This window comes from Pungitius pungitius, chromosome 8 (assembly GCF_949316345.1).
Source record: "Pungitius pungitius chromosome 8, fPunPun2.1, whole genome shotgun sequence".
Classification (NCBI taxonomy): Eukaryota; Metazoa; Chordata; class Actinopteri; order Perciformes; family Gasterosteidae; genus Pungitius; species Pungitius pungitius.
The window spans coordinates 20,666,617-20,691,541 of NC_084907.1; the positions used below are offsets into that span (position 1 = coordinate 20,666,617).

The window sequence follows — 24,925 nt, forward strand, 5'->3', positions numbered from 1 at the left end:
CACAACAAACGGTAACGATTGCATTTTAATGAATTACATTTGAACTTATTTAAGACAAGATATTTCTATAGAGAAAACGCATTCCCCGAGTGGATTTCCAACTACGTGAACAGCCCTTTGTTCATCCACCACTGTTGTCTTGCTGAGACAGTGTTGCGTTGCTCTCCGGTAGGAATAGATAAAAATTACAATCCATGACAACCCCAGTTTACTTTCTCCAGACTGACATTGCCTCCAGTTTCGACATCGAGCGGTTAAATCCTAATAATAATATAATATACTAGTATATTTATTTGATGGCGTCTTTTATGGCAGTTCGCCTTGATCTGTATTGAAATATAAAAAGAACTACAGCGACGAGTCAATATCCGTTTCATCGCGTAAAGATGCCCTAAAGATTGTCGCTTCATAGAGTTAAATACATCACTATTGTCTGTAACACATTTGTCTTCAGGGGGTTGAGTCCATGCTTATTTCTCTCACAAAGAAAAACCGTGGCAATAAAAAGATAATGACTATGATTTCGAAATACATTTTAGAATGTTTTTTGATTCATGCGCAAAACATGTGCACACAAATGGCAACAGAGCAACACGATCCTGTATGTTTGCAGCCTGCTTTTTGTGAAGGGAGACCAGAGAAACTGGATTTGTGTGTGTTTCGACAGGCAGGTACAACTCAGAAGTAAGAGTTGCACCTGATGAGCAGCCAAGAAGAATGAATGATCTCAATCAATCATGCAACAGAAGCTTTGCTCTGACATAAAAGCTACGAAGCATTGTAGAATGCAGCTTTCATTTTTTGTAAAAAAAAAAAAAACCCAAAACAACAACAAACCTATCCAACCACAAGGAAACCCAAGGAGCAATCCTTCTTACACATGGGATCCACACCCATGGAGACTTTCTTCCAAGGTAGGCGAGAAAAGCGACGTCGTGAGCTGCAGGAGGTTAACTGCAAGCTCGCACACTGCGCTGAGTAATTTGCAGAAAAACAGGTTTGAATGTTGAGTGTAAAACGTGAAAAGACAAACGGATTGCCTCCTGCGTGACACAGGTGTGCACTTCTGAAAAGTACAGGTTCCAGTCTTGTCTCCCTGTTGAGCACAAACTCTCTCAGGGCGCCCTTGTTATTACCACTGCTGGCAAAGAGCCCCACCTGTTGCGTCATCGCTGTCACGGAGTCGTCTCTGAATGAAATGTGATCTGATTGGATGAGCCAACTGTCTGCCAGACGAAACAGTTAAACGTGTGAATGAATACGTTCCACTGTGCCAGTTATACTTTGGCACGATTTCATCATCTTATCTAAAAGAAAACGACAAGCTGCATCACTTCCTTAACAGAAGGCAGAGTGCCACCTAGTGGCTTGTTTATGAATTACAAATCTCTAGATGTTCATTTGACACAAGAATTGCAGGTTAAATGGATCCTTGATTCACACCTGGATGTGCCCGTCACTTTAGGAATGATTTTTTCTCTGTGTGTGTGTGTGTGCATGTGTGTGTGCGCGCGCAGCGATGAAAGCTGATCGTAAGCGTCTAAAAGTGGAGAAGGCGGACTTGGCGAGTCAGATGCAGCAGCTGTACGCAACACTGGAGAGCAGAGACGACCAGCTGCGAGAATTCATACGCAACTACGACCAGCACCGAAAGGTAAGCGCGGCCCATTCATCAGCACTTGGCTCATTGTACACAAGCAGCTATAAAAAACCCCAAAATACACTGGTGTGTGTGTGTGATACTAGGAGAGTGAGGATGCAGTGAAAGCCCTGGCGAAGGAGAAGGACATGCTGGAGAGGGAGAAGTGGGACCTGAGGAGGCAGACCAAAGAAGCGACAGAGCAGGCCAACATCCTGCGCTCTCAGATGGACGTGAAGGAGAACCGGCTCAAGGAGCTGGAGGCCGAGCTCACCATGGTGGGTCAGCTCGCCGACGCTCCTTTGTTGGATTAGCATTGTTGTCATCCGGTGTTCAGGGGCATGAGTGCAGACTGGGTGAGGGTTTGCGATCACGCGAAACGTACAGTTTGTCAGTCCGTGGGTCATTCATCTCCCCCCCCCCCCCCCCCCCCCCCCTCGGCGAGTCAGAGCCACCCACAGATCCTGAGATCAAGCTGCATCACAGATCGGTTTCGTAGTTGCATCAGTGCAGGAGCTGCATCGCTGGCAACCAAGCGGGCGACAAAGCCACCAAATGCATTTCTTTGTTCTTCTCTTCCTTTTGAAGATCTCGGTTGCCATCTGTTCCCCTTTTCCACTAAGTCGCTGCCCACCGAAGGGCCTTTCGTAGTCTTCCAGTAATCCGGTGGAAAACATGTACAGCTTTGGCACAGAAACTGACAGTTTTGTATAACTTCAAAGGGATGCTGCTGCTGTTCTTCAAACAGCGGAACATTGTGCTTTTTTTTTTTTAGCAAACAGCGTTCCAGCAGTGGTAGATCTGTTTTGGAACCTCAGCGGATCGGTACCGTAATCATTTGTTGCTCGTGTGAATATTTACGGTGGACATTTGGGTGATTGGACTGATCCCAAAATGAACTAATTAACTACTTGTTGGCAACTGCAACTGGAAATCATTGGTGGTCTATAGTACAGTGGACTACGATATTTTATTCATTCATAGAATTTTGAATCGTGTGTGTGTGTGTGTGTGTGTGTGTGTGTGTGTGTGCACGCCTTCATGCATGCAAACCGTTCTCATGGGAGATGATGTACAAAACATGTTCATTCATACGGAACCTTTAGAGTGTTTAACACGGTGCACAACAGACGTGAGGAAATACAGACTGACTCGGATTCCGAAAACACACGCAAAAACCAGCCATTGAAATAAAGTTGAATTGAATCTAACCGATTTAAAATGTGTCGCTCGTGTTCCCGTTCCTCGTTCCCAGGCCAAACAGTCCCTGGCCACCTTGACAAAAGATGTGCCGAAGCGGCACTCGGTGGCCATGCCCTCGGAGCCCGTGGTGAACGGCAGCCAGGAGTGGGTGATGCACGCCGACCTGCCGCTCACCGCCGCCATTCGTCAGAGCCAGCAGACGCTCTACCACGGACACGCCACGGAGCGACAGGGTGAGTCCCGGCCTGCTCCTCACAACCCGACGCTGCTTGGTGTTGCTTTTAAACAAGAACCAAAACATACTAACAAAAAAAAAAAAAAAAGTGGTTGCTGGGGGGGGGGGGTTCTTCTTTCTTAACTTAACTCTTACTAACTGGGTGTTTTTTTCCCCACGTGTGAATAAATGTTTGCTTGCGCACGTGCGTGTGGCACATCCAGCCGTGGTCAGGATCAGCCCCTGCCACTCTCGGCAGCCCTCCGTCATCTCCGACGCCTCCGCGGCCGACGGAGACCGCTCTTCCACGCCCAGCGACATCAACTCCCCCCGTCACCGGACCCACTCCCTGTGCAATGTAAGAGCGGCGTGGGCCTCCCCCCCCCCCCCCCCCGCAGCAAGTAATCACGCCTCCACACGTCAGTGGAAGTACCTCCCCAAACTCTCCTTGTCTGCTGCTGTTTGTGTCTGTCGGCCTGCCTGCTTGGTGGTGGTGATGTTGTTGTTTGTTTGGCTCTAAATAGATAAGACATTTTGGGAAATATGCTGTCGTAGGAAGAAGCTGTAAACCGGTTAGCGTAGCAAAAAGACAGGGGGGGGGGGGGGGGTAACAACTAGTGGAGACACATAACCCCTATGAGCATGCAGGGGTTTTTTACCCTATTTTTAAAAACCATTCATTAAATTAGGAGTTACAAATAGCAGCATATTATTATTTTTTCCCTTCGTATTTTTCATTCATTTTTACACTGAACTCAATGCAGATTTAGTCACATTTGGGCCGAGCCAACCGATCAGACACTCAGTAAAGTGATGAGCATGTTTCCCAAAAGGCTGAAGTGTTGTTTTAACTAAGCTGTGTGTAAAATAAAAACAACAACAACAACAACCAGATTCCTGTCTCCCCCTGGCTCCGTTTAGTCCATGGAGGACCTGGAGGACCAGAAGCGTAAGAAGAAGAAGGAGAAGATGACTCTGGGATCCCTCTCTCGGGTCTTCGCCCGAGGCAAGCAACGCAAGTCACTGGACCCCGGCCTGTTTGATGGTACAGCCACCCCCGACTATTACATAGAAGAGGATGCTGACTGGTGATACGGAGTGTGTGTGTGTGTGTGAGTCTGCGTGTGAGTGGTGCATCCGTGTGGATATTCACCTGGTTTTAGCTGCGTGTAAAGGATGTGTTGTGTATGGGTTTGTCTGGGGGAGGGGAGACGGGGGGGGGGGGGGTGCAATTTAAAACAAATGCCTAAAAGAGACTGCTATCCCCATAAATGTAGAGTATATTACCATTGAATTGTATGTTTGTAAATGAGATATATATTTATAGATGTACGTGTATGCATATGTATATATGCTTACATGCATATAAATATATTCATGGGATCATTATTCTTTGTAGACATGTTTATGCTGTTTTATCTTCCAAATGTCTTAATGTTTAATGTTTTTTTTATAACTGGAGACTTGAAGGACTGCTGTTAATATGTAAATAGGAGCTATTGTGAAACTAGTGTTTTTACTGTAAATGTCATTTGGCTTTTGTTACTTTTTGCTCTTATGCTTTGCAGCATTGATTTGAAAGTTTCTTCTTATTCCAAATCTTACCTCTCCCATTTCTTATTACGAAAGTGACCATATCACCTTATTGGCATTCTTTTGGAATATAAATGGCCAAATTTGCGTTGTTTCACATTGCTGTTGGAACAGAAGTTGTACTTTCGGAGGTATTGCTGGTACAAGACTGCCATCACGTTCATTTTCATAAACGCTGGCTCACGTATAAAACATATCATTCTGCGAGGACAGCACTGAGGCTTTTTTTGTCATGAAGCTTTCTCATCGTTTGCACTAAATATCTTATCAGTTAAAACAATTAATTTTTTTAAGGTCAATCTTAAGGTCAATCTTCCTTAAAATGTCATTTTTCGGAACTGAACACCTCAAACAAAAGATCGACAGGGATGCAGAGTCCTGCGCCTCTCGTCTGCTGTCGAAAACCGTGTGCAAATGCCAAAGGGTGAAACGTGACCACAGTCGGCGTGTCATTCTGTCACAGCTGGCCTCGTAAACACTGTCCATGTCTCACTTCATTCCGTGCTGAGAGCCATCCAACACACCAATGTGGGACGAAGGATTGTGCATTAAACACCTGCCCGATCCTTCTTTGCTGCATTTAATTAGATGTCCATTCATTGCCAATCAAATTAATATCCTCCATGATCCTGTGTTACATTTTCCCTTTTCCCCAAAGTTCCTTTCCCAACCTCTTCCTTGCGTTGTGAATGCACAGCCCAGTTTTTGTTTTCCTTTTTTGTAAAAATTCTTCCTCGTTTCTTGCAAATGTGGCTCTAATAATTATATGTTAAATGCTTTGTAATTTAGGAGCATAAAATCTATTGAAGTATTTTATTTAAAAATGAAAAATTACAAAGAGGTAACTTCAAATATTTATCTGCTGCAGTCGTTGCACCCAGATGTTGAGGAGGTTTATCATTTTCGAAAATGAGTTATAATTGAAATGAAATCTTATTTTAAAAAATAAAACTAGTAACTGAACAAATCCTATGTGGCAGTTGTCTGTTCCATGAGTAATCTTGTTATTGTGTCCCAGTCTAACGTGTCTCTCCCTCTCCTCCTGCCATATCTAATGGCAACTCTCTCCTGCTAGTGAGTAACTCATCATCTGTGATTGGCAGCTGTCTGTTTTCTGCACTCTGGGGATTATTCATATTACTCAGGTCCATTGGGAAAAAATTAAAGTTTGTGTCATTTCCTTTGGAAACTCTTTTGAAAAAGAGATGGTGGACTTTGCATGCAGCAGTTTTTTTTTGGTCAGCATGAGGAGACGAATCAGTTAAACACGCAGCATTCACCCTGGATTTGTTTGTTCAGTGTGAATCAGTGTTTTCCTGCATGATGTTTTATGAATAATCCCTGTGTCTCTAAAACATGATCTGGTCTTTAGTCCCATCATGATCATCAGATAGTGGCTGAAGTAATTTAAGAACTAAACACTGTAGTTTTAGAACTCACAATACACCACTCCCATTGAATAAATAAACTAATTACATGACTTATGCCTTTAGATGGACTCAATTGTGTAGTTTGTATTTAGTTTATCTTCTGTTGTCCTGGGAAACTAATTCCATAGACAATACAGTTCATCCGAAGACGTAAAGCTAAAATGAATTGTTTGGCTTCATCTAGTGGCCATTTCTTCCAATACGTTGCAATATTTGAAGAAAAAAACCCGCAATTGTTGATCTACAAAAGAGCTTCTGTGTATTTCCAATGTGAATGCCCTCTGATTTTGATGTTAACCTTTCTCCAGATGAGTCACATTTGTTGATTTTGCATATTCCTTTGACCTTGAACCCGCCCCCCCCCCCTCCCCCCTTCCCGTCCCCCCCCCCCCCCTCCTGTATGCCACGCCAAAACTTCCCCTGAACAATCCAGACTGTGAAAGCCTCACGCGGCAGAGCCTGTGTGACGGCGAGGAGCAGCTGGACCGCCTCCAGCAGGCGGAGCTCACCCGCAACACATGCATGTCGCTGTGGAGGGCCGGTGCAGTCCAGGCCTGGCTGGAGGTTGTCATGGGAATGCCCATGTACATCAGAGCCTGCTCCGAAAACGTCAAAAGTGGCAAGGTACACCTTTGGTATATGTGGCTACTTCTGTGCTTGAGAGTGGGAGATGATGCTGTTTTTTTTTATTTATCATGAACTAGATTTTATTTTCTTTAGGTCCTGCTGGGCCTGACGGATGAGGATTTGGAGCTGGGTCTGGGTATCAGTAACCCCATGCATCACAGGAAACTGAGACTGGCCATTGAGGATTACAGGAGAGCCGAAGGGGACCAAGGGTGAGCAAATAAGCAAAATATTGAAATGATTAGTTAGTTGATTAGAGTAAAGTACAGTTAACACTCAAGTGCAGTAATAAAGTACAAACTTTAGGTATTTGAGTGTTTCCCTGTCATTACAACTTAATGCTTCCACTACAATCCAGAGGATACTATTTGCTACATTTATTTCACAGCTTTAGTTACTGGTTACTTTGAGGATTGAGATTTAAATACAACCAAGCCACACAACAATGTGGACCAACTACAACAGTAACGTGCCTCAAAGGTAATCAACCTACAATAAAATATGAAACAGGCCGATTAGATTCTATTATTAGCCCCTTTTTCTGACCCTGTGAGTACATTTTGTTGCATACAAGTACGATTTTAAATTCAGGAATTCAAATCACAACGGTGTGTTTTTTTTTTTTTTTTGGCGGTATTTCAACTCAAACTTGAGTAAAGCAGCTGAAAACTGACCGGTGTTGTCTAACCCTCTCCTAGGCTATCCAAAGTGTCCGAGATGGACCACCACTGGGTTGCCGCGTCGTGGCTGAGCGACGTGGGCTTGCCTCAGTACTCGCGGACCTTCCAGGCTCATCTGGTGGACGGGCGGGTGCTGAACTCTCTGAGCCGCCGGGACCTGGAGAGGTTTCTCAGCATCGGCGACCAGTTCCACCAGACCAGTCTGCTTCTGGCAATACAGCTCTTGCAGATGCTCAGTTTTGATAAAGAGGTCAGACTGAAGATCGACGTTTACAATTGACATCATTTACATAGACGCAAAGCCACTGACGGGCCCGTTTCTCAACCACTGCATGAGGCTCATCCCCGTCCGCACTCACGCAACTGGATTTGATTTCTCCAATTGTTCTTCCCAGCTTAAGGAGACCCACCATCCTTCCCCCGGCTTCTCCCTGTGTTTTCATTGCTCCTGCCACATGAGTGCCTGCGTTAATTATCTGTGTGTGCTGCTCCCGCCAGGCCCTTCAGGCACGACGGACCAAATGTGAGCACCGAGACCAAGACCCCATTGTTTGGACATGTCACAGAGTAATGAAGTGGATCAGAGACATAGACCTCAAGGTGGGTGGGAGGTCAGTGACTGTATTCCCCTTTGCTCAGGAAACAACAACAAAAATAAAACAGGGAGCAAACAAGTACTACTTACTACTTACTAGGATACCCTTCCAAAATGGAGGAGGTAGATTCAGGAGGTGGAGATTGATGATTGATAACTGAGGGGGTCAAAATTCATACGTGTATGATAATGATAATTCAAATTACAGTTTATATACACCTCGCCAATGCTGAGAGAATAGAGGCATGCTCAGAAATGAGCAATAGTTCATCTTCTTGTTATATTTGGAGGAAATGTGGCACACCAAACTGGAACAACACCATTATTGTGGTTTGCCTTTGATCACTGTTACATATGACTTTTGACAGGACTGCGGATGAAGGCTGACGTCTGCGTACGTGTTCTCTGTATGTTCTCACCAGGAGTTTGCAGACAACCTGCAGGGTAAAGGGATCCATGGAGCGGTCATGGTTCTGGACCCTTCCTTTGACACTGACACCTTGGCCAAAGCCCTGGGGATCCCCTGCAACAAGCACATGCTGCATCGGCACCTGTACCAAGAGATGAAATCACTGGCAGTCCTCCACAGGTGGATTAGAAACCCTTCAACTCCTAGTGCATGCTTTCCCATTCTATTCAACTCCTCAAGCAGCAATAGATTTAGTTCTACAATGTTATTTTTGTTGCCTTTTTTTCTAAGGATTCAATTTAAACATCATGCACATGAATGAATGCGACATTCCTTGTATTTTGCAGCAGTGCAGAGCACAGCGGTGAAGTCATCTGTTCCACTTCGCCCGTTTCTGTGTCGATGAGAAGATCCGGCAAGGTATCATTTAATTTCACGCCCTTGTGAACATACCCAGGCCTTTGTTTAACAACGTTAGACAAATTAACTCCTGTTAACAAATTGAACAAATGAACTCCTGTTAATTTGTTCAATTTGTTTACATTCACACCATGAACTGAGACATGATTTGACTATGAACAACATTATTTGAAGGCTCTAATCACAAGTTGTATAAATGTGGCATTTCTCATACTTTTTTACTTCTTTTTTTAGTTCAAGGTCTTGTTAATCAGCTGCACACTGAATCTTGAACTGTGTCCCTCCCCGCAGTAAACTTTTTTTTTTTTCCTTTTTATTCCAGAGTCCGCTGAGGCTACGTGCCAGCAGCCACTCGGCGGAGCGACGTCCGGCTCCCCGCGTCCAGGCCGTCCCCCGGGCCAACGGAGGCCAGGTGCACACCTACAAGGGGGTCGAAATCACCAACGTGTGAACCGGCCCGCCGCCGTCCAGATCATTCATCGTCGTTGTTTTTGTTTACAATTTTTGCTGTGTCATGGGGTTGTTTACTGCTGAGAGTGTGCCGAGTGGTCTCACAAAGGGTTAAACCACTTGGCACGATGGTCCTTTACTTTTGGCCAATGTTCGAGTAACACATGCTCCGAAGAACAAATGTTTTTGAGCCGATGTAGCTGTTGTAGATAAAAATTAATGTGGAGGGGATTTTATGGAAAAAAGACATTTCGTTGTTTTCCCAACTAAACGCCCAAATGAGTTTTATATTTTGGGTTTATACAAGGCTTATGAAATAAGTCTGACAGCACTGTGGTTTACTATTTTTTGACTCTACAGTAAATTAATGATTATGCTCTATAGGATAAAAAGTCATTATAACATGCTTCTACTGTAGGGATCCATCCATATCTGATGTTGAAACCTGAAGTGCTTCAGTCAGAAGTGAGACGTCGTTACAACATTAAAAAAGTGTAATTTTTGACACAAGGGGGAGCTGAGTGAAATTTATATTATTCTTGCAGCCATGACATGAATTCTGTCATTTTGTAAACTGGTAAAATTCTATCATCTCATCAGTGTTCCATAATACATTGATTTAATTCAAAAATAGTTTTTGTTTCAATTTGAATGTTGAGATATTATTTTCAACAAAAGTGCTAAAAGTGCTGACGTGTAAATATTGAAGATCATTATCTGCACATGTTTATATTGTATTAGTGAAGGACTAACACAAACACAATGCTGTTTCTTATGTTTTTAGCTCAGCTGAGAGAATGTGATGGTACTTTTTGTACAGTTGAATCATGTTTCATAGCACTTGTTTTGAGTTTGTTGCTCAGCTTAAAAACCGACGAATGAACTGTGCAGCCCAAAAAACCCGGGGGTCAATCCAAATAGTAGAAAACAGGATTCACTGTCACTACTGGGCGTCTCCTTCACTCCCACAGAGCAAATTTGTTTGAGCGGGAAGATCAGACAAGTTAAAAAGTACATGCAAACAGAAGGGAAAGACCAGTGTTTATACGTCTGTTCACTGTGTCGTTTCCTGCTTTTCATGTACGCCAACATTAAAGGCCAATCTATTGTCAAATCCTATACAACTGGCCTGTCATTGTTCAAGCCTCATGATTAGTTTGTTATATACATATTTGTTATTGTATAATGCTGCGTGAAAATTCCTGTTTGCATTTCGGGCCCCTTGGTTTTGAGAGTTTCAGAGTTGAGAGGGGTTACTGCGACAATTAAGAAAGATCGCTGCTCTGAACTCAAACTACTAATCTCTGGGGACTCTGACCTTTAGAGTGATCTTTCGGTCACCACTTCATCTGTTAAAGCATTTTGTGTGACACAATCTAAAACTCCAAAACAGCGATGGACTGAACCTGCTAAAATGTATATTTTTTTGTCAGCCCTATACCTCTGTAGTGTGTTGATATAAGAAATAGACAAATATGAACAACATTTCACATCTCTTTTTGTTATTTAATAGATCAGTGAACATTTTTGGGTAAAGAAAAAAATCAAAGAGGCCCTCCTGGATTCTGGAGTATTTATGTAATTATAGCATTTATAGAATAAACATAATGTAGAAAATAATCCACAGACAAAATTGATAGTGAAAATATATTGTAATTGCAGCCACACTACTTTATTATATATTTTTGAATATATTCTTGATAAATATCATGCAGTTAAATTCCATTTGGAAGCCTCTACGTCTCCATGAACTTTTATTACATTTCCAACACATTCAACAATCTGTTTCCGAGTGTGTCCACCTTTTCTCGTCCCACTCATTTGTCCCCAGCCGTGGACCGTCGGGCGGCGCTAGGACCACGCGGACACCCAGTCAGGGAGGCGCTGTGGCTCGGAGAGAAAGGAGCTTCCACATCGGCTGCAATTTCAACTTTTAAGTTCTTCAAAACTTTTGCTGCGGTTGTAAACGCTGAGCCCAGGTACATACTAAACACGCTTTGTGATTCTTACACGCGTTTATGCCTTCTTCCCCTTTTGTTGCGCTTCCTGGAAACACCTGTGTGATTCAGGTAAAGAGGGAAGTCCGTGGCATTGAGCGGCGAAAGGTAAGGCCTCCTCCGGATCACCTTCACCGCCCTTTGCTAACTGGGTCGCTCTCGTATCTTTTTATGATTGATTCAATGGCTGGATAAGTGTGGTTTTGAAGTGTGGCACCTTGTGAGGAGATGCCCTTCCTTTCCGGGGCCTTCCTACTTCACATAGAAACGAAAGAAAGGCAGCTGGCTGAAGCGCGTCACCCGCCCCGCAAACGTGACATATCACCGAATATCACGCACCGCTTCCACGGAAGAAACGCGAGGAAGCAGTGCGTTAACCTGTGAGAAATCAAGGGAAAGTGTGTGTTTTTGTTTTTTTTAATGTTTGAAAAGTCCTTGCGTGGGACAGGACACACCCACGCACACCGTCGAGCCTGAAACACGCAGAACATGCAGCTCAATAATTGCGTGTCGATTCTCAAGAACGTCGTGAAGCCTTTTGATGACACAACATGTCTGCGTGCAAACTGACAGTTGGGAGACCGGTGGGAAACCGTCCCCACACTTCACACAATGACGGTCTGAAGGGTTCGTACCAATCCACACCGACGTGGGTCCGAGGAGGGTCATTTGATCCGTTTATTGAACATCGGTACTGATCTAGTGAATCAAAACACCTTCAACCGTGTGTAAAAGTGCACAAAGTCTCCTACAGTCTCAGAATGGGCTGGGTAATGATGGATGACATTAACATTGCAGTATTAATACATTTCCAATGATAGTTGGATGTGTAAAATGTGTAAAATGAATTTATTTCAGCTTAATGTTAAATGTTTGGGGCGTCTTTGTAAAATGTTGCACGTTCTAAAAAAAAGACAATCTTGTGCTTTTTTTTAATGTGTAAATATACATGTTAAATGTAAATTTGATTTACATTTAACATGTATATTTAACATGCGTGTGTGTGTATATATAACATTCAGCATTTATATATAACATTTAGATGAAACATCTATATTTAACTTTGTTGTAATCCCAAACATTATCCTTGGAAAAATTTTTACATGAATTTCTCTGTTTTAAAAAGTGAGATATGAATATTGTCGTGCTTTTTTTTCATATGATAATGCTAAATGTAGCAAAACTGCGCCGGATTAGGTAGGAAGCCCTTAAATGATAGTATTTGATAGTTATGTTTACACTTTTTTGACATTTATAGCATACAATACGTTCTAAAGAACACTGCTTTTGCTCCATTTATGCCGATCCCATAGTTTTTCTGTCAGAACAAGAGAACAGAAGCCTAATTGCAGGGTGTGCTCTGAACTGAGAATTGTGCAGCAGGTGGTGGCTTATTAAAGATTGGATGCAAGAAATCTTTAAACTGATTTACTTACTTGAATTCATTATGTCCAGTAAATTAAACTTCTATCTTTTGGGAATATGTATTTGTCCCTTCCATCTATTAATACTGCTGCTGTCACCCAAATACTTTAAACAGCTGAACACTGCAACCTAAATACCGTTGTTGACATGTTTATCAAAGGATGCATGTACTTGTACATTTGGTGCATTCAACCATTATTACACTTACTTCCTTTCAGTAGCAGTAGAGCATTATGTGTATTTTAAGACTGTTCTCTCTTTTGATTATATTTGCTTGTCAACTATCTAAAAAGTATTCAAAATGAACAAGTTGAGAAGGAAATGTTACTTGCTTGCTGAAGTAAACGAGGGTAAAGATAATGATTTGTTTGTTTGACTTCTCTCACACAGTCAAAGAGTAGCCATTTTGTAGGGTTGTAGTATTCCATTGCATTTATTTGTACAGCTCTTCGTGTTATTTTCCTCATAGAGACTATGGAGTAATCATTATGCAATCATACTAAAGTTATTTTTGTGCCGCTCCATTTACTTTTTCGGTGAGTCATTAAACTCAATCAAAAGAGTGGATTTCCCTCTATTTGTCGTGTTAAGACACGTGTTGAGGAACCAGTGCACGTTTTAACCGGTTTCTGGTCAACCCGTTTCTCTCATTCCTCTTTCTCAATCCCGCAATCTCCGCACTTACTGAGAGTAACAGTTCATTAAGTATTTAATCCACCAATGCAGCCAGATGCATTGAGTTTATACTGCAGATGCTGCGTCAGGTTAGGTTTTGATTGCTTGTTGCAGCAGTAAAAATCTCCTAGAAAATGTGACTAGTGTGAATAGAGCGGACGCAATTGGTCAAATACCAAAAGGAGACTTTTGATTACTTTCCAAGTCAAAAAAAATATTTGGTACTTTTGTTCTGCTTCTCTTTGTTACTCATGATTGCATAGTGAAAATCTTTGGGTGTTGGAATGTTTATTAAATAAAAGAAATTCCATTTGAAGATGTTACATTAGTCTCTGGGCAACCAGGATTTGCAGTTTGCAATTTATAAACAAAAAAATAATGTATTTATCCAAAAAAAATAATTGGCAGATTTGTAAGTTACAAAATCCTTTTGTCAAAATGGCACAAAAGAGGAAGAAAGAAACGCCCCCTCTTCCCCACACGGGTTTGCATGACAAGTGAGGCGGGTGTGTGCCTCACGGTCACAATACATCATCGTCCAATCACGTTGCTTGGATTTCTTTTGTATCATGTGTTAGATTTACATTGCAAATGCAACCGGGTGCTCCAATTTGTCAATGTGATCCTCTTGATTGACCGGCTTGTGTTGCCCTCTCTCACACCTCGCTGCATTGGCGATCCTCCTGCGCCCGCAGTTTGTCCTGCAGGGATGTGCTCCAGCCCGAGTTTATGCGCCAACACCAGCCGCCCCAGAAGACCCTCCGGCTCGGAGAGCGCGGGCTCGGGGGCTCACTATGCCCTTTGCGCCCTTGGAGTGGGACTCATCGCCCTGGGCATTGTCATGATCGTGTGGACCGTCATACCGGTCGACGGGGAGGACTCGGGCGCCTCCCCCTCGTCGCCTGGCAACTCCACCGCAGGGTCCGACAGCGACGCCGGGAACGGCAAAGACCGCTCGAAGCCGTCCACCGTGGCTATGGTGCTGGTGGGAGTAGGGGTGGCCACGTTGCTGTTATCCATCATCCTCTGTGTGAGGAGCAGGAAGAGACGAAGCGCTGCCACCAGCCAGCCGGGCGCCACTGCGAACGCCGTCCTGAACCATGTGGCGAGGGAGCCGGAGGAAGAGTGAGTGATGGCCTTTTTAAAAAAATGTTTTATTATATTCAGGTTTTTCTCAGTTGTCATTATTCCGATTTTGTACATGTGGTGCACACATCAGTAGTATTGTTGCTTTACACGGTCCACTCGGACCACCTCCACTTTGTTTAGGATGTGAAAAGTTCTTTATTTTGGGACTCCCTCGGAAACAAATTGAATGTACCAAAAGCAACACATAGACCGCTGGGCTGGGGAAGTTACTGAGATCATTTAATTTGAATACATCCAAAAAAAAAGGAAGCTCCTCTGATCACCTGTATTTTATAAGTAGTGAAGATATGACCTGTTTTACTCAACATTAGTCAGGCTAAATGAATAACCATTGCTATAATTACTATTGTTAAATCAAAACAATGAATCAATGTGTCAGGTAGGCAAACACGGTTTAAGCAATTAGCAACAAAAGATATAGCAGAGAGTTGCTCAAAGAAGGAATTTATATTATATTATAAGGAATTGCATTTGACAGGTGGCCACAAAAAGTGTTGCTCTGAAAACTGCAGTATGTGTGGAGCTAAAACCTGTCGCCGGTTTAGAGTTTTATGAGGGGGGGGGGGGGTGGTTGTTGTCTTTGCACCACACTTTCTCACCGAGTCTCTCCTGCAGGGCGGCCGACCGGACCTCGTACACCGTGCCGAGTTACGAGGAGGTTGTCACCAGTGGCGCCTACCCCATCCGCCAGAGCAACCTCCGCAACAGCACCTCCCAGCTGCCGTCCTACGAGGACATCATCGCTGCCGTGGAGAGCGAGGGGACGCGGCCCGCCGGCGGGCCCTCCGAGGTCACGCCGCTCAGCGGTCCGGCCGCCGCGCTCCGGGCCGACCGGCCGGGCCTCGCGGGGAACCCCAGCCTGCTCACCCGCAGCGCCAGCCGGGCGAGCCGTTTGCTGCGGCCCCTCCGGGTGAGGAGGATCAAGTCGGACAAGCTTCACCTGAAGGACTTCCGCATCCAGATCCGCAGCCCCACGCAGAACCCGGTGACCATCGAGCCCATCACTCCGCCGCCTGTGTATGACAATAAGATGCCAGAGTTAGAGTAGTGTCGCGCTCTTCATTGCCTGCACTCCTACACTCCTGAAATCAGGAATCGGGAATGAGAACATTGGCTCCTTCACTGAAGCTTGCGATTGCCGTGGTCATTTTATGTTTTTTTTTTTTTTTTTTTGTGAAACCTCTTGATTCTGCGTGAAAGGATAAGCTGTCAACGGTGAGGTTTTGTTTGATGTCAAGCCAGAACTGTCACACACGGGACAGCCTTTTAGTTTTTATTTAATAGCCAATTTTGTGTTGCAATGAAAAGTACTCTGAACTTTTAGATGTGTTTGTCCCATCACTGGGAATTCAGGTTGTTTCTGATGCTGGTTAATTGTGGGACTGTGTGAACCTTATTGTTTTAATTAAAAAGGGGGGAAAAGGGAAGAAATTACCTGGAACGTTTTAAATTTGTATCACAAGCATTAGACGTGCAACCTTTTTGTTGAAATGTAACTGCAAAGAATGTGAGATTTTAAAAGAGCTTTTCATACTTTCTTAAAATCTTTGTCATAAACAAAATGTTTTTGAAACTGTTGTGTATATAAAGTACCAGTCAGACATTGGGACACACATTCTCATTGGATTAAATGAGTACATGTCCACACTTTTGACTGGTACTGTATGACAACAGCGTGAACTGTCAAATATTGTAACCTCATTATAATCCACTTTAACAGTAAAATTAGGAAAAATATGGATATTAATTAATGCATTTCTTTAACATTTGTAGATGTTTTAACTGTATTATAAAGAGTAAACAATAAATTTATCGATATTTGATCATTTTGATGCAGAATGGCTCTGAAAAATAGTTAAGGATGTGCAGAATTTTTTTTTCAGAGGGTTTGGTGACAAAATCACATGATACAAACACCTAATTTGTATTGGTGGAGACTGTTTCTCAGATGGACAGGGCAAATGGCTATTAACTTCAATAGGTCACGAACCAATGCAAAATAAGAACCCTACGGGTAACTGACGTCAGAGTATTTCAGAATAATTTAACTACTTTTTTTTTAAAGAAACGTAACGCGGGTTCAGAGAACTAATGACTGTGACTTCGGCTCCTTGTGACCGACAAGCAGCGCCCTCCTGTTGATCCCTGTAACGTTATAACCTTACACCCATTGACACACCGTTCGATGTGCGTTATGTGCTCTCTGCTTTAAATCACCCCACATCTCCGGATTCTGTCGGAATTCTCATTTCTGAAATAACAATTGCCAATGTGTTGCGATTGTAATTGTCGTCTGGATTAGTGACGTCACCGGGAGGGGCGGGGGTGGGATGTGGGACTGCGTACTAGCTTCAGAGTCTACACTGCCGCCTACCGTACCGGAGTATGTACGGTACACTGATACAAAATAAAAAATAAAAAAAAGGCAAAGAAAGAAAAGCATTTTCCATTAATGAACTGCTTTTTATTAAGAAATGTGTGAAGGCAGCTGCCGATCATATTGTAACGGACTGACATGTTCTGTGAGCGAGGTTACACATTAAGAGTTTTTTCCCCTTACAATACTTTAAGTAGTTTTGAAATCATTACTTTTATACTTTTACTTAAATCAAAAGCTTGAGTTGATACTTCAACTTATACAAAAGTATTTTTAAACCCTAGTATCTATACTTCTACTTGAGTAATGAATGTGAATACTTTTGACACCTCTGCTAATTTACAATGGCATTGTATAGTAAGACATTACAGGTCACAAAAGAAACTATAGATAATTCATGAAATGTTATAGCATATTATCTCAAACAACAAAAAAGAGTATAGTAGTATAGTTTTATATGATCTCATAAAAAATGTCAATGTATAGTATATTTAAAAAATGTAGGAATGTGAATGTGCTCATATGCTTATGCTTAATATGGCTCTCAGAGAAATTGCTGTGCTAGCATTTGTAACTCGTTGGTGACCATTTGAGAAACATTTCTCCAAAAAATTCAGAAAATGGGAGAAAGGTTCTGCATTTTTGGAATCCAGAAACTTGGCATGACAGTTTATTTCCACAAAGAAATACCAGCCGTGTCCTCATGATTGTGCCATAGGAGGCCTGTCATTCAAAAGCGAATATTCCGGAGTTGTCACATTATCGAAAATTCCCTGTTTGTGTATCGAATTTCATAAGAGAAGAGAGTTCAGAAACATTGAAGTGCTTTGTAACCCAAAACTCTGATTCTCTTGTAATCATTTTGGCAATTTTGGAAAATATTAATCCTAATGAATGCAGAACTTACAATATTTCCAACTTCTGAAAATACTTGCTACAAGTTATCAAGTATTTTTATGGTCATATAATGTCTGATGAATGTGCTTATATTACATGTTGAACATGTGGATTACTAATCTCCAGTCAGACAGGATGCAGCAGGTGAGGACCTCCAGCCACCAGACTAATGACGGAGATGAGTCTGCGTACAGACTGTGCGTAGAGGTGGACCTGCTGGTCCTCTGGTGTGGTCACAATAACCTGGAGCTGAACCACCTCAAAACTGTGGAGATGACAGTGGACTTCAGGAGGAGCTTCCCAACACTGATTCTGACTTTGACGTCCTTCGCATACTGTGTTGAAGATTGTTTGAAACATCTAACCGGACCTTCACAAACCCTATTTAACTCTGCCTTTGAATCAATGTCCATGAGTTAAGGTTCATTATTCATGTTTACTGCCCTCTAGTGATTGGGATGAGGTAAAAGAAAGATTTGTTTAATTCAAATGTGTTCTGTTACTTATTCGTTATCACATTGCCGTGCTTTGATTAAAAAAAACAATGACAACAAGGAGAAAGTAGTGCAAATAGTAAAACGAATGCTAATTGAGAGGAGGGGGGGGGTAACGGGAAATCAATATGATGTAAATTTATGGCACTTAAGATGAATTGTGGAGAATTTCCCAATTCCCCCATCTCAGTACCATTATATTGTATTCATGCTGGTATGGAAGTTTTCAATGAGTGATGTCCAACACCTTAATGAATAAGTTGATTGAAATCTATAATTTTCCATAAGTAGGTCAAACATGACAATTTTGTAATTAACATGTTTTCAAATGACATTCTGCATTCTGTCTCAGTTAAACCCAAAATATTGTAAAATGTGTAGCTCACTGATGATGCTTAAAGCATCAGGGAACAATATGAAGAAGATTTCATAGCAATGGCTGGAATTCAGCATAGGATTTATATAAATGTAATAAGTATTCAGATGTTTAACGTTGATACGGTTGTTTTAATGTCAAAGTCCTTGAAAATGTACGTGTTATTAGCTCAATACTACTAAAATAGAAAAATTGTCAATGCATGAAAAATCCTTCATGTGTTACACAATGACATGTTAATTGTTGGATTGTCAATGCAGACGCATGCAATTTAATTGTTGTGCTTGATCATTTGTTAAATCGTAATCTGTAAAGTAACTAAATTGTCAAATGTATAAATGTACTAGAGAAAAAAATAGTATAGCCTATAAGTACAGCCTCTAAGTACCTCAAATATGAACTTAAGTACAGCCCTTGTACTACCACATGTTTCTACGGTTTCAGATTGACCTTCTCAAGCAAACATGCAAATATAGACTGCAGCATTATAGATCATCTCATTTGAAGGTTTCTAAAAACGACAAAATGTGCTGATCTTCAAGGCTTCGAAGTGCAAAACACTTAAGTTGTATTCCTTATTTTTCAAACTTCCACTATGTTTTCATAAGCTCCACCTTCCCTTTAGTTCAGAGGGATTTTTTTTTCTTCTTCTTTTTTTTTTTTTTTTTTTTTTTTTATTGTGCAGCTGCCATGTAGCAGGGGGAGGAACAGCTGGCTGAGAGAAGAGCCGGCCCGGGGAGTCAGTCACATTCCTGGCTGGGATTCAATGACTGAACCAGACACAAACAAACAGAAAGGGCGAGGGAGAGAGAGAGAGAGAGGGAGAGAGAGAGAGGGGGGAGAGAGAGAGAGAGAGAGGGAGAGAGAGAGAGAGTCTCACACGTTGAGTGAGTCGGGAGACAGACTGAGAGTAGCTTACGCCAGACTGAGCCGACGAGGCGTATTTCGAGCTCGCGTTGGGAGTGCGTAAAACCGCAGGAGCGCACAGAAACACGGCACCCGCTGATTGTACGTTGGATCCTACGCGTTCCGAGCGTCGGAGTTGTCGACTTTAATTGCGGTTTCTTACAGGAACTGCCCGAGTGAATTCAGCAGGCGTCGTTGTTTTTTTTTTTTTTTTTTTTTTTCTGAATGGACGCGCTGGGAAGCTTCTCCGGTGACATGGAAATGCGCGTTATTGAGCGTGTAGCCGGATGCTGAGGACGCCCGATCCTTTAAGTCAATTTAAGCTTTCATTTTGAGTTTGTATCTCTACTTCCCACCCGACGACAACATGGAGGGCACGAGCTTCCAGCCCCATCCCGGACTTCAACAAACTCTGAAGCAGTTTCATCTGAGTTCCATGCGCTCCCTCGGCGGCCCGGCGGCGTTCTCCGCCCGGTGGCACCAGGACTCATATTTCGGTAAAGATGGGAAATCCGTCGAGATGATGCTCACCCTCCCAACTCAGACACCCCCGGTGATGTCCGGTCCACTTTTCATCCCTTCCGACCGCTCCACGGAGCGGTGCGAGACGGTCCTGGAGCGGGAGCCCATCTCCTGCTTCGTGGTCGGCGGTGAGAAGCGGCTGTGCCTCCCGCAGATCCTCAACAGCGTCCTGAGAGATTTCTCCCTGCAGCAGATCAACTCGGTGTGCGACGACCTGCACATCTACTGCTCCAGGTGCACGGCGGACCAGCTGGAGATCCTCAAGGTGGTGGGTATCCTGCCCTTCTCGGCTCCGTCCTGCGGGCTGATCACGCAGACGGACGCCGAGCGCCTCTGCAACGCGCTCATCTACGGCGGCACTTACCCGCCTCACTGCAGCAAGGAGTTGGGCTCCCTGGAGCTGGAGCGGACCGAGAAGAGCTTCAAAGTGTACCACGAATGTTTCGGTCGGTGTAAAGGCTTGTTTGTGCCGGAGCTGTACGCGGGTCCGAGTGCCGCCTGCATCCAGTGCATGGATTGCAGACTCATGTTCCCCGCGCACAAGTTTGTGGTCCACAGTCACAAGAGACTGGAGAACCGGACGGTGCACTGGGGGTTCGACTCGGCCAACTGGCGGGCTTATGTGCTCCTCGATCCGGACTACAACGACAAAGAGGAGAAGAGTCACCTGGAGCAGCTGCTTAAAGAGATGAAAGGGAAATACGATCTGTCGGGCAAACGGTCCAGTAAATCGTGCAGAGTAAGTGTTCCGCTTTTTAACGTGTTGTCTTTAAGATGTTTGGTTTGTGTCTGTGGGAAGGTCGAGAACCCGAGGCCTTCTCATGTCACTGTCCTCAACTGATAGTTTGTGTCTTTTCTAAGAGTTGCCAGTTCTACTCTCCATGAAGCCTCACACTGACCTCATGTATTTCTGAAAGAGGAGACTGACAGCGAAGCCTCTATCCATCAGCTGGAAAGTCATCTGCACCCCTACTCCCCCCCCCCCCCCCACCCCCCACCACCCTCAGGGTTGCCCAAGGGCATCTGCATTTTGATAGATGGAGTGATCCCGGTGATATATTTTATCAGCGTGAGTGGGAAGAAGGGGGCAGGGAAGCCCATTATGGTGCAACGAGGTGGGGAAGGGGATAAGAGTTTAATGAGGTTTGGGATATGGAAATGTGTGTGTGTGTGTGTGGCTGGTCGGCATAGGATAAGATATGAATCTGCGTGCCAATGTCCAGGCTCCTTGCATGAGTAAGAGACGTTTAGTGCAGACGGAGGGCCAGGAGACGAGGTGGCTGTTCCTTCGTCACACAGCAGCTGCTGTGTGGGACTCTGCTAATGAGTGGACATCTCTGTACGCATCATCGGGGTGATGCTCCATCTGAGCAGGAGCCAGAAGATGTCTCACAGGGAGACCTCAGTACTCTCTTTGAAAAGTTATTGGTTTTAAGGTTTAAAGATGTCTGAGGGGAAAGGTTACCAGTCCTGCTTGCAGAACTTAGACCCAGACGTTGTGCATACAAGAAACATCTCTCAGTACCAACCATAGTTGTCGCAGGTCCCAGGTCAGCACCTGTAGCTAGTTTCTTCCTTCTTCAGCAGGACGTGATGTATCACCCGTGAGTTATATTTAATCAGGATGCTGAGTTCTGCGCAGGGCCGAACTGACCGTCTTTCTTAGCGTGTGTGTGTGAAATAATCGGGGGGGGGTGCCGAGCGCCATGGAGGGAGCGTGGCAGAGGGGGCAGTGCACGTTGGCCGTGAATCACTGTCAGTAGCGTCCCAGTTAGCGGACAGGCCCGGTCCTCGGGGAGCCGCACGCCAGCGCTCGCCCATACATCAGACTGACAGGCCAAGCTGCTGAAGGGCGGGACGGGACGGGACGGGGGGGGGGGGGGGCTCGCAGACTTGGCGCACCTATAAAACAAAAAACTCACTGTTATCGGGCCGGGCTCAGCCTCCCTCTGATGTCAGAGTGTTTTATTAATAAGAGACAGCCTCGAGTTAGCTCCCCGGCCTGAACCATCCGTCTAGACGACCACCCCCATCTACTGTATGTGGTGCCTGGTGCAGATGCCGCACAGCTGGAGGAAAACTGCGGAGACAGTTGTTGCTGGTGTTTCTTCTTCTTCTGTGGGATATATCTAAAGCGCAGGTTGCTAGAGAGAGTTCAGTATGAGTCATAATTATTCCATTTTTTTTTTTTTTAATAGGCTGTTCATGTAGAAATGAAAACATAACCAGCCTCCTCACAAAAGCAGACGCAGTAAACCATTGTGTCTGTTATGCATCAAATCCAGCATTTGGGCATTTAGCTCTTTGCTTAATGTGCAGATGAGGCCAGATTGCCGAGAGGAGGCTGCAGACTCTCATTCAGGAGATGCAGGGTGGGTGTGTGTGTGTGTGTGTGTGTGTGTGAGCCAGGCCCTGACATGTGTTGTCAAAGGGCCATAACCCCCTGACCTTTCCCCAAAGACACTGACCGAGCCTTCCCCCATTCTTTTCACACCATCCAATCATGTGCCCTTGTGTCCAGTCCAGTGGCCAGATGGCAGTCTGATAAAGGACAGAGCAGTGGATCTCAACCCGCTGCTTGATTCCAATAAAACATTGCAAACACTGTTCTCTGTCTCAGATTAAAAAAAATGTCACCTCCATGGAAACCGTGTTCCAATTCAAATCGCTTCCTCCATTGTGTTGAACCTCGAGTGTAAACTTGAATGTTAACTTTTCTTATTAGCATGAAAAATATTAAAGAAAGAGAATTGGAATTGCAAAAACTCTTTTTCCCTTTAAAGTCAAATACCAAGCATTAACTGTAAAGAGGAGAGAAAAAAAAAGAGAAAAAAAGTCCCCTAGAAGTGAACGCAATGTGATCAATCATCTGACTGAGGTGGAGGGTAAGAGGGGACCCTGGAGAACTGGGCAGACCTTTCTTAATGGAATGGATATTAAAGCCATTCAACTGACGCCAATTTATGCCATTTTTCATCCCATTGTTCTCCTCAGTGTGTGTGTCGAAGTGGAAAGGTTTGTGTTTTTGCAGTTATTAGCTGTTATTGAAAGCGAATGAAAAATACATCTCTTCGGCATCATGTCACCGTGTGTTTATCTGCGTGTGTGTGTGTGTCCTTAAGTATTGCGAGTATTCTCAGTTGTGTTTGCATGTAAACAGTCGAGTGTAATGACTGGATCAGCTGTGTGGGGCAGATTAGAATGAGCGCTCTGCCCGCTCATTTCCATTCCCATCTGTCTGCTGACCTCTGGGAATCCCTGAAAGCCCACAATGTGCATCTCTTTGCTCCTCGATGGGCCTGTCTGCCCAGCGCTGACCCAGCCAGCTAAGATCCAATCCGCCCACGTGACCCCCGGACACACACACACACAAACCAAGCCATGTGCATTTTGAATTTGGCGTAATGCTAAATCTCACTTTCCCGGAGCTGCAAATTCGTATTTGTGCTACTTTGCTGCTTGTCCCCCCCCCCCCCCCCCCCCCCACCTCCTCAAAGCCCCATTGACCAGCCCCCCATCGGCCCAAGAAGCCCACCGCCCCGTGCACGCAGCGACTGCTGGACGGAGAGCATTTCGGTCCAAGCGCAGGCAGCGTGTCACGGCAAAGGGGTCTGTCATGGGAGCTCCCAGGGGTTGTGGCCCCCATTCTGCCAGAGGTGACCCCGTGTTAAAAGAGTGTCAGCTGGGGTTCTGTCGTGGGTGATGTGTGCTAAAGACCTGCCGCCTCCTTTGTTTGGGGGGGGGTCGACCTTTCGCAGGCTGTGAAGTGCAGCCTTTTCTCTTTGTTAGCCCCCTTGTTTCTGTGGATTCTGTGTGGATTGCTCTGTAACCTCCAGCCTCTCCCCCGGGGGGGTGGGAAATCCACGCTTCGTGAGTTCGCCCCGTCACCGGGTCCCCTCTCACGCGCACAAAGACCCATTTGGAGCCCGTTGTGGCGTCTGCGTGTCAGAGAGAGGGCAGGGCCATACATCAATGTTATTGTTTATTGACTTTCAGCGGAAACATTTTGCAGTTGTTGGGTCTTCATCACGATGTTCCCTCACTAATATATTTTTGCGTCAATGATTTCGGGCTAGTTTTAATTAATCACTATTTCCTGAAGAAAAAGAAAATCACAATTAATGAGTTTGGCCTCATTAGGAATGCTTGAAATGGATTATTTGAGATGTGGTTTTGAACACATTTGCAATCATACTCTGTATGAATATTTGAAAATATCCTTGATAATATACTGATATCATGTTGATTTACCTCCTGTGCGTTTTTGTCCGTTGCACCGCTTGCAGTTAAAGTACTAATACCGCAATGTGAAGTACTCTGCTGTAGGTAAAACACTGTTAAAAGTACACAACAAGAAAAATAAATCAGAAAAAAACAATATGTACGTATATGTCTACCACCGGGTTATAAGAAAGTGAGCTTTTAGAGAAAATGGGTTATGGTATGCAACCATTTAACTGAAAGAAAAAACAATTTCGAGAGCGTATATCCAGTCTCGCCTGTTTTCATCTTGTAATTTGGCAATAAACTGTAATGCACATTTCTAATTCCCGAATATTTCATGGGGACATTTCAAGTTTCTTTGCTCCGATCCTCGCTAAACTTCGGTGACACAGCACAGTCTGTGCGAAAGACTTCTCGTATAACTCATGGAGTGAGGGAGGAGGATGATTAGCGCTGATGAGATGAGGGGAGGAGATGAGCGCTGGCTGTGACTCCAAGTCAACAAGCCGGTCGGGTCCGCCGACGTGTTAGTGGCGGAACAGATGCCTGTATTGGGTTATCATCAATTCCTCCTCGATCACCTCCCGATTTCCAGCTCTGTGATTAAGACTCAGACCCATCTG

At 44.2% G+C, this 24,925-nt stretch overlaps 4 protein-coding genes across 8 annotated transcripts in view; all 4 read left to right on the forward strand.

Moving 5' to 3' along the window:
* The window catches only part of LOC119229746 (kazrin), a 72,446-nt gene extending 64,742 nt beyond the window's left edge, over positions 1-7,704 (forward strand). The window contains exons 7-14 of one of the 4 annotated variants that reach the window (XM_062564150.1): positions 1,518-1,654; positions 1,747-1,917; positions 2,895-3,075; positions 3,281-3,414; positions 3,978-4,101; positions 6,513-6,703; positions 6,800-6,918; positions 7,405-7,704. In XM_062564150.1, the coding sequence (XP_062420134.1) occupies positions 1,518-1,654; positions 1,747-1,917; positions 2,895-3,075; positions 3,281-3,414; positions 3,978-4,101; positions 6,513-6,703; positions 6,800-6,918; positions 7,405-7,666 (1,319 nt within the window). In that variant the 3' untranslated portion in view covers positions 7,667-7,704. Of the gene's footprint in view, positions 1-1,517; positions 1,655-1,746; positions 1,918-2,894; positions 3,076-3,280; positions 3,415-3,977; positions 4,257-6,512; positions 6,704-6,799; positions 6,919-7,404 lie in introns of those variants that run through there. The other 3 variants (XR_005121649.2, XM_037490421.2, XM_037490422.2) reach the window with 3 other exon arrangements.
* A 186-nt stretch (positions 7,705-7,890) lies between these two features.
* On the forward strand, positions 7,891-9,261 carry LOC119229748 (kazrin-A-like). Its single transcript, XM_037490426.2, has 4 exons — positions 7,891-7,986; positions 8,404-8,570; positions 8,738-8,810; positions 9,133-9,261. The coding sequence occupies exons 1-4, from the start codon at positions 7,957-7,959 to the stop codon at positions 9,259-9,261; spliced, it is 399 nt and encodes a 132-aa protein (XP_037346323.2). The 5' UTR covers positions 7,891-7,956.
* A 315-nt stretch (positions 9,262-9,576) lies between these two features.
* On the forward strand, positions 9,577-15,677 carry tmem51b (transmembrane protein 51b). Of its 2 annotated transcripts, none has more exons than XM_037490425.2 (3): positions 9,577-11,239; positions 14,053-14,482; positions 15,122-15,677. In XM_037490425.2, exons 2-3 carry the CDS (start codon positions 14,067-14,069, stop codon positions 15,552-15,554), a joined length of 849 nt encoding a protein of 282 aa, XP_037346322.2. In that variant the 5' UTR covers positions 9,577-11,239; positions 14,053-14,066; the 3' UTR covers positions 15,555-15,677. The 2 variants fall into 2 exon arrangements, with proteins under 2 accessions (XP_037346322.2, XP_037346321.2); XM_037490424.2 differs by having other exon boundaries at positions 11,226-11,365.
* A 3,747-nt stretch (positions 15,678-19,424) lies between these two features.
* The window catches only part of skib (v-ski avian sarcoma viral oncogene homolog b), a 28,204-nt gene continuing 22,703 nt past the window's right edge, over positions 19,425-24,925 (forward strand). The window contains exon 1 of the mRNA XM_037490896.2: positions 19,425-20,817. Within this exon, the coding sequence (XP_037346793.2) occupies positions 19,924-20,817 (894 nt within the window). The 5' untranslated portion in view covers positions 19,425-19,923. The remainder of the gene's footprint in view (positions 20,818-24,925) is intronic.

What these genes read in the sequence shown, in the direction of transcription:
- LOC119229748 (XM_037490426.2), top strand. Translation starts at nt 7,957, where the DNA reads ATGAAGTGGATCAGAGACATAGACCTCAAG. An exon ending in TCAGAGACATAGACCTCAAG is followed by an intron (nt 7,987 to 8,403) that starts GTGGGTGGGAGG and finishes TGTTCTCACCAG; the next exon opens with GAGTTTGCAGACAACCTGCA. An exon ending in TCACTGGCAGTCCTCCACAG is followed by an intron (nt 8,571 to 8,737) that starts GTGGATTAGAAA and finishes TGTATTTTGCAG; the next exon opens with CAGTGCAGAGCACAGCGGTG.
- tmem51b (XM_037490425.2), top strand. Translation starts at nt 14,067, where the DNA reads ATGTGCTCCAGCCCGAGTTTATGCGCCAACACCAGCCGCCCCAGAAGA. An exon ending in GCGAGGGAGCCGGAGGAAGA is followed by an intron (nt 14,483 to 15,121) that starts GTGAGTGATGGC and finishes TCTCTCCTGCAG; the next exon opens with GGCGGCCGACCGGACCTCGT.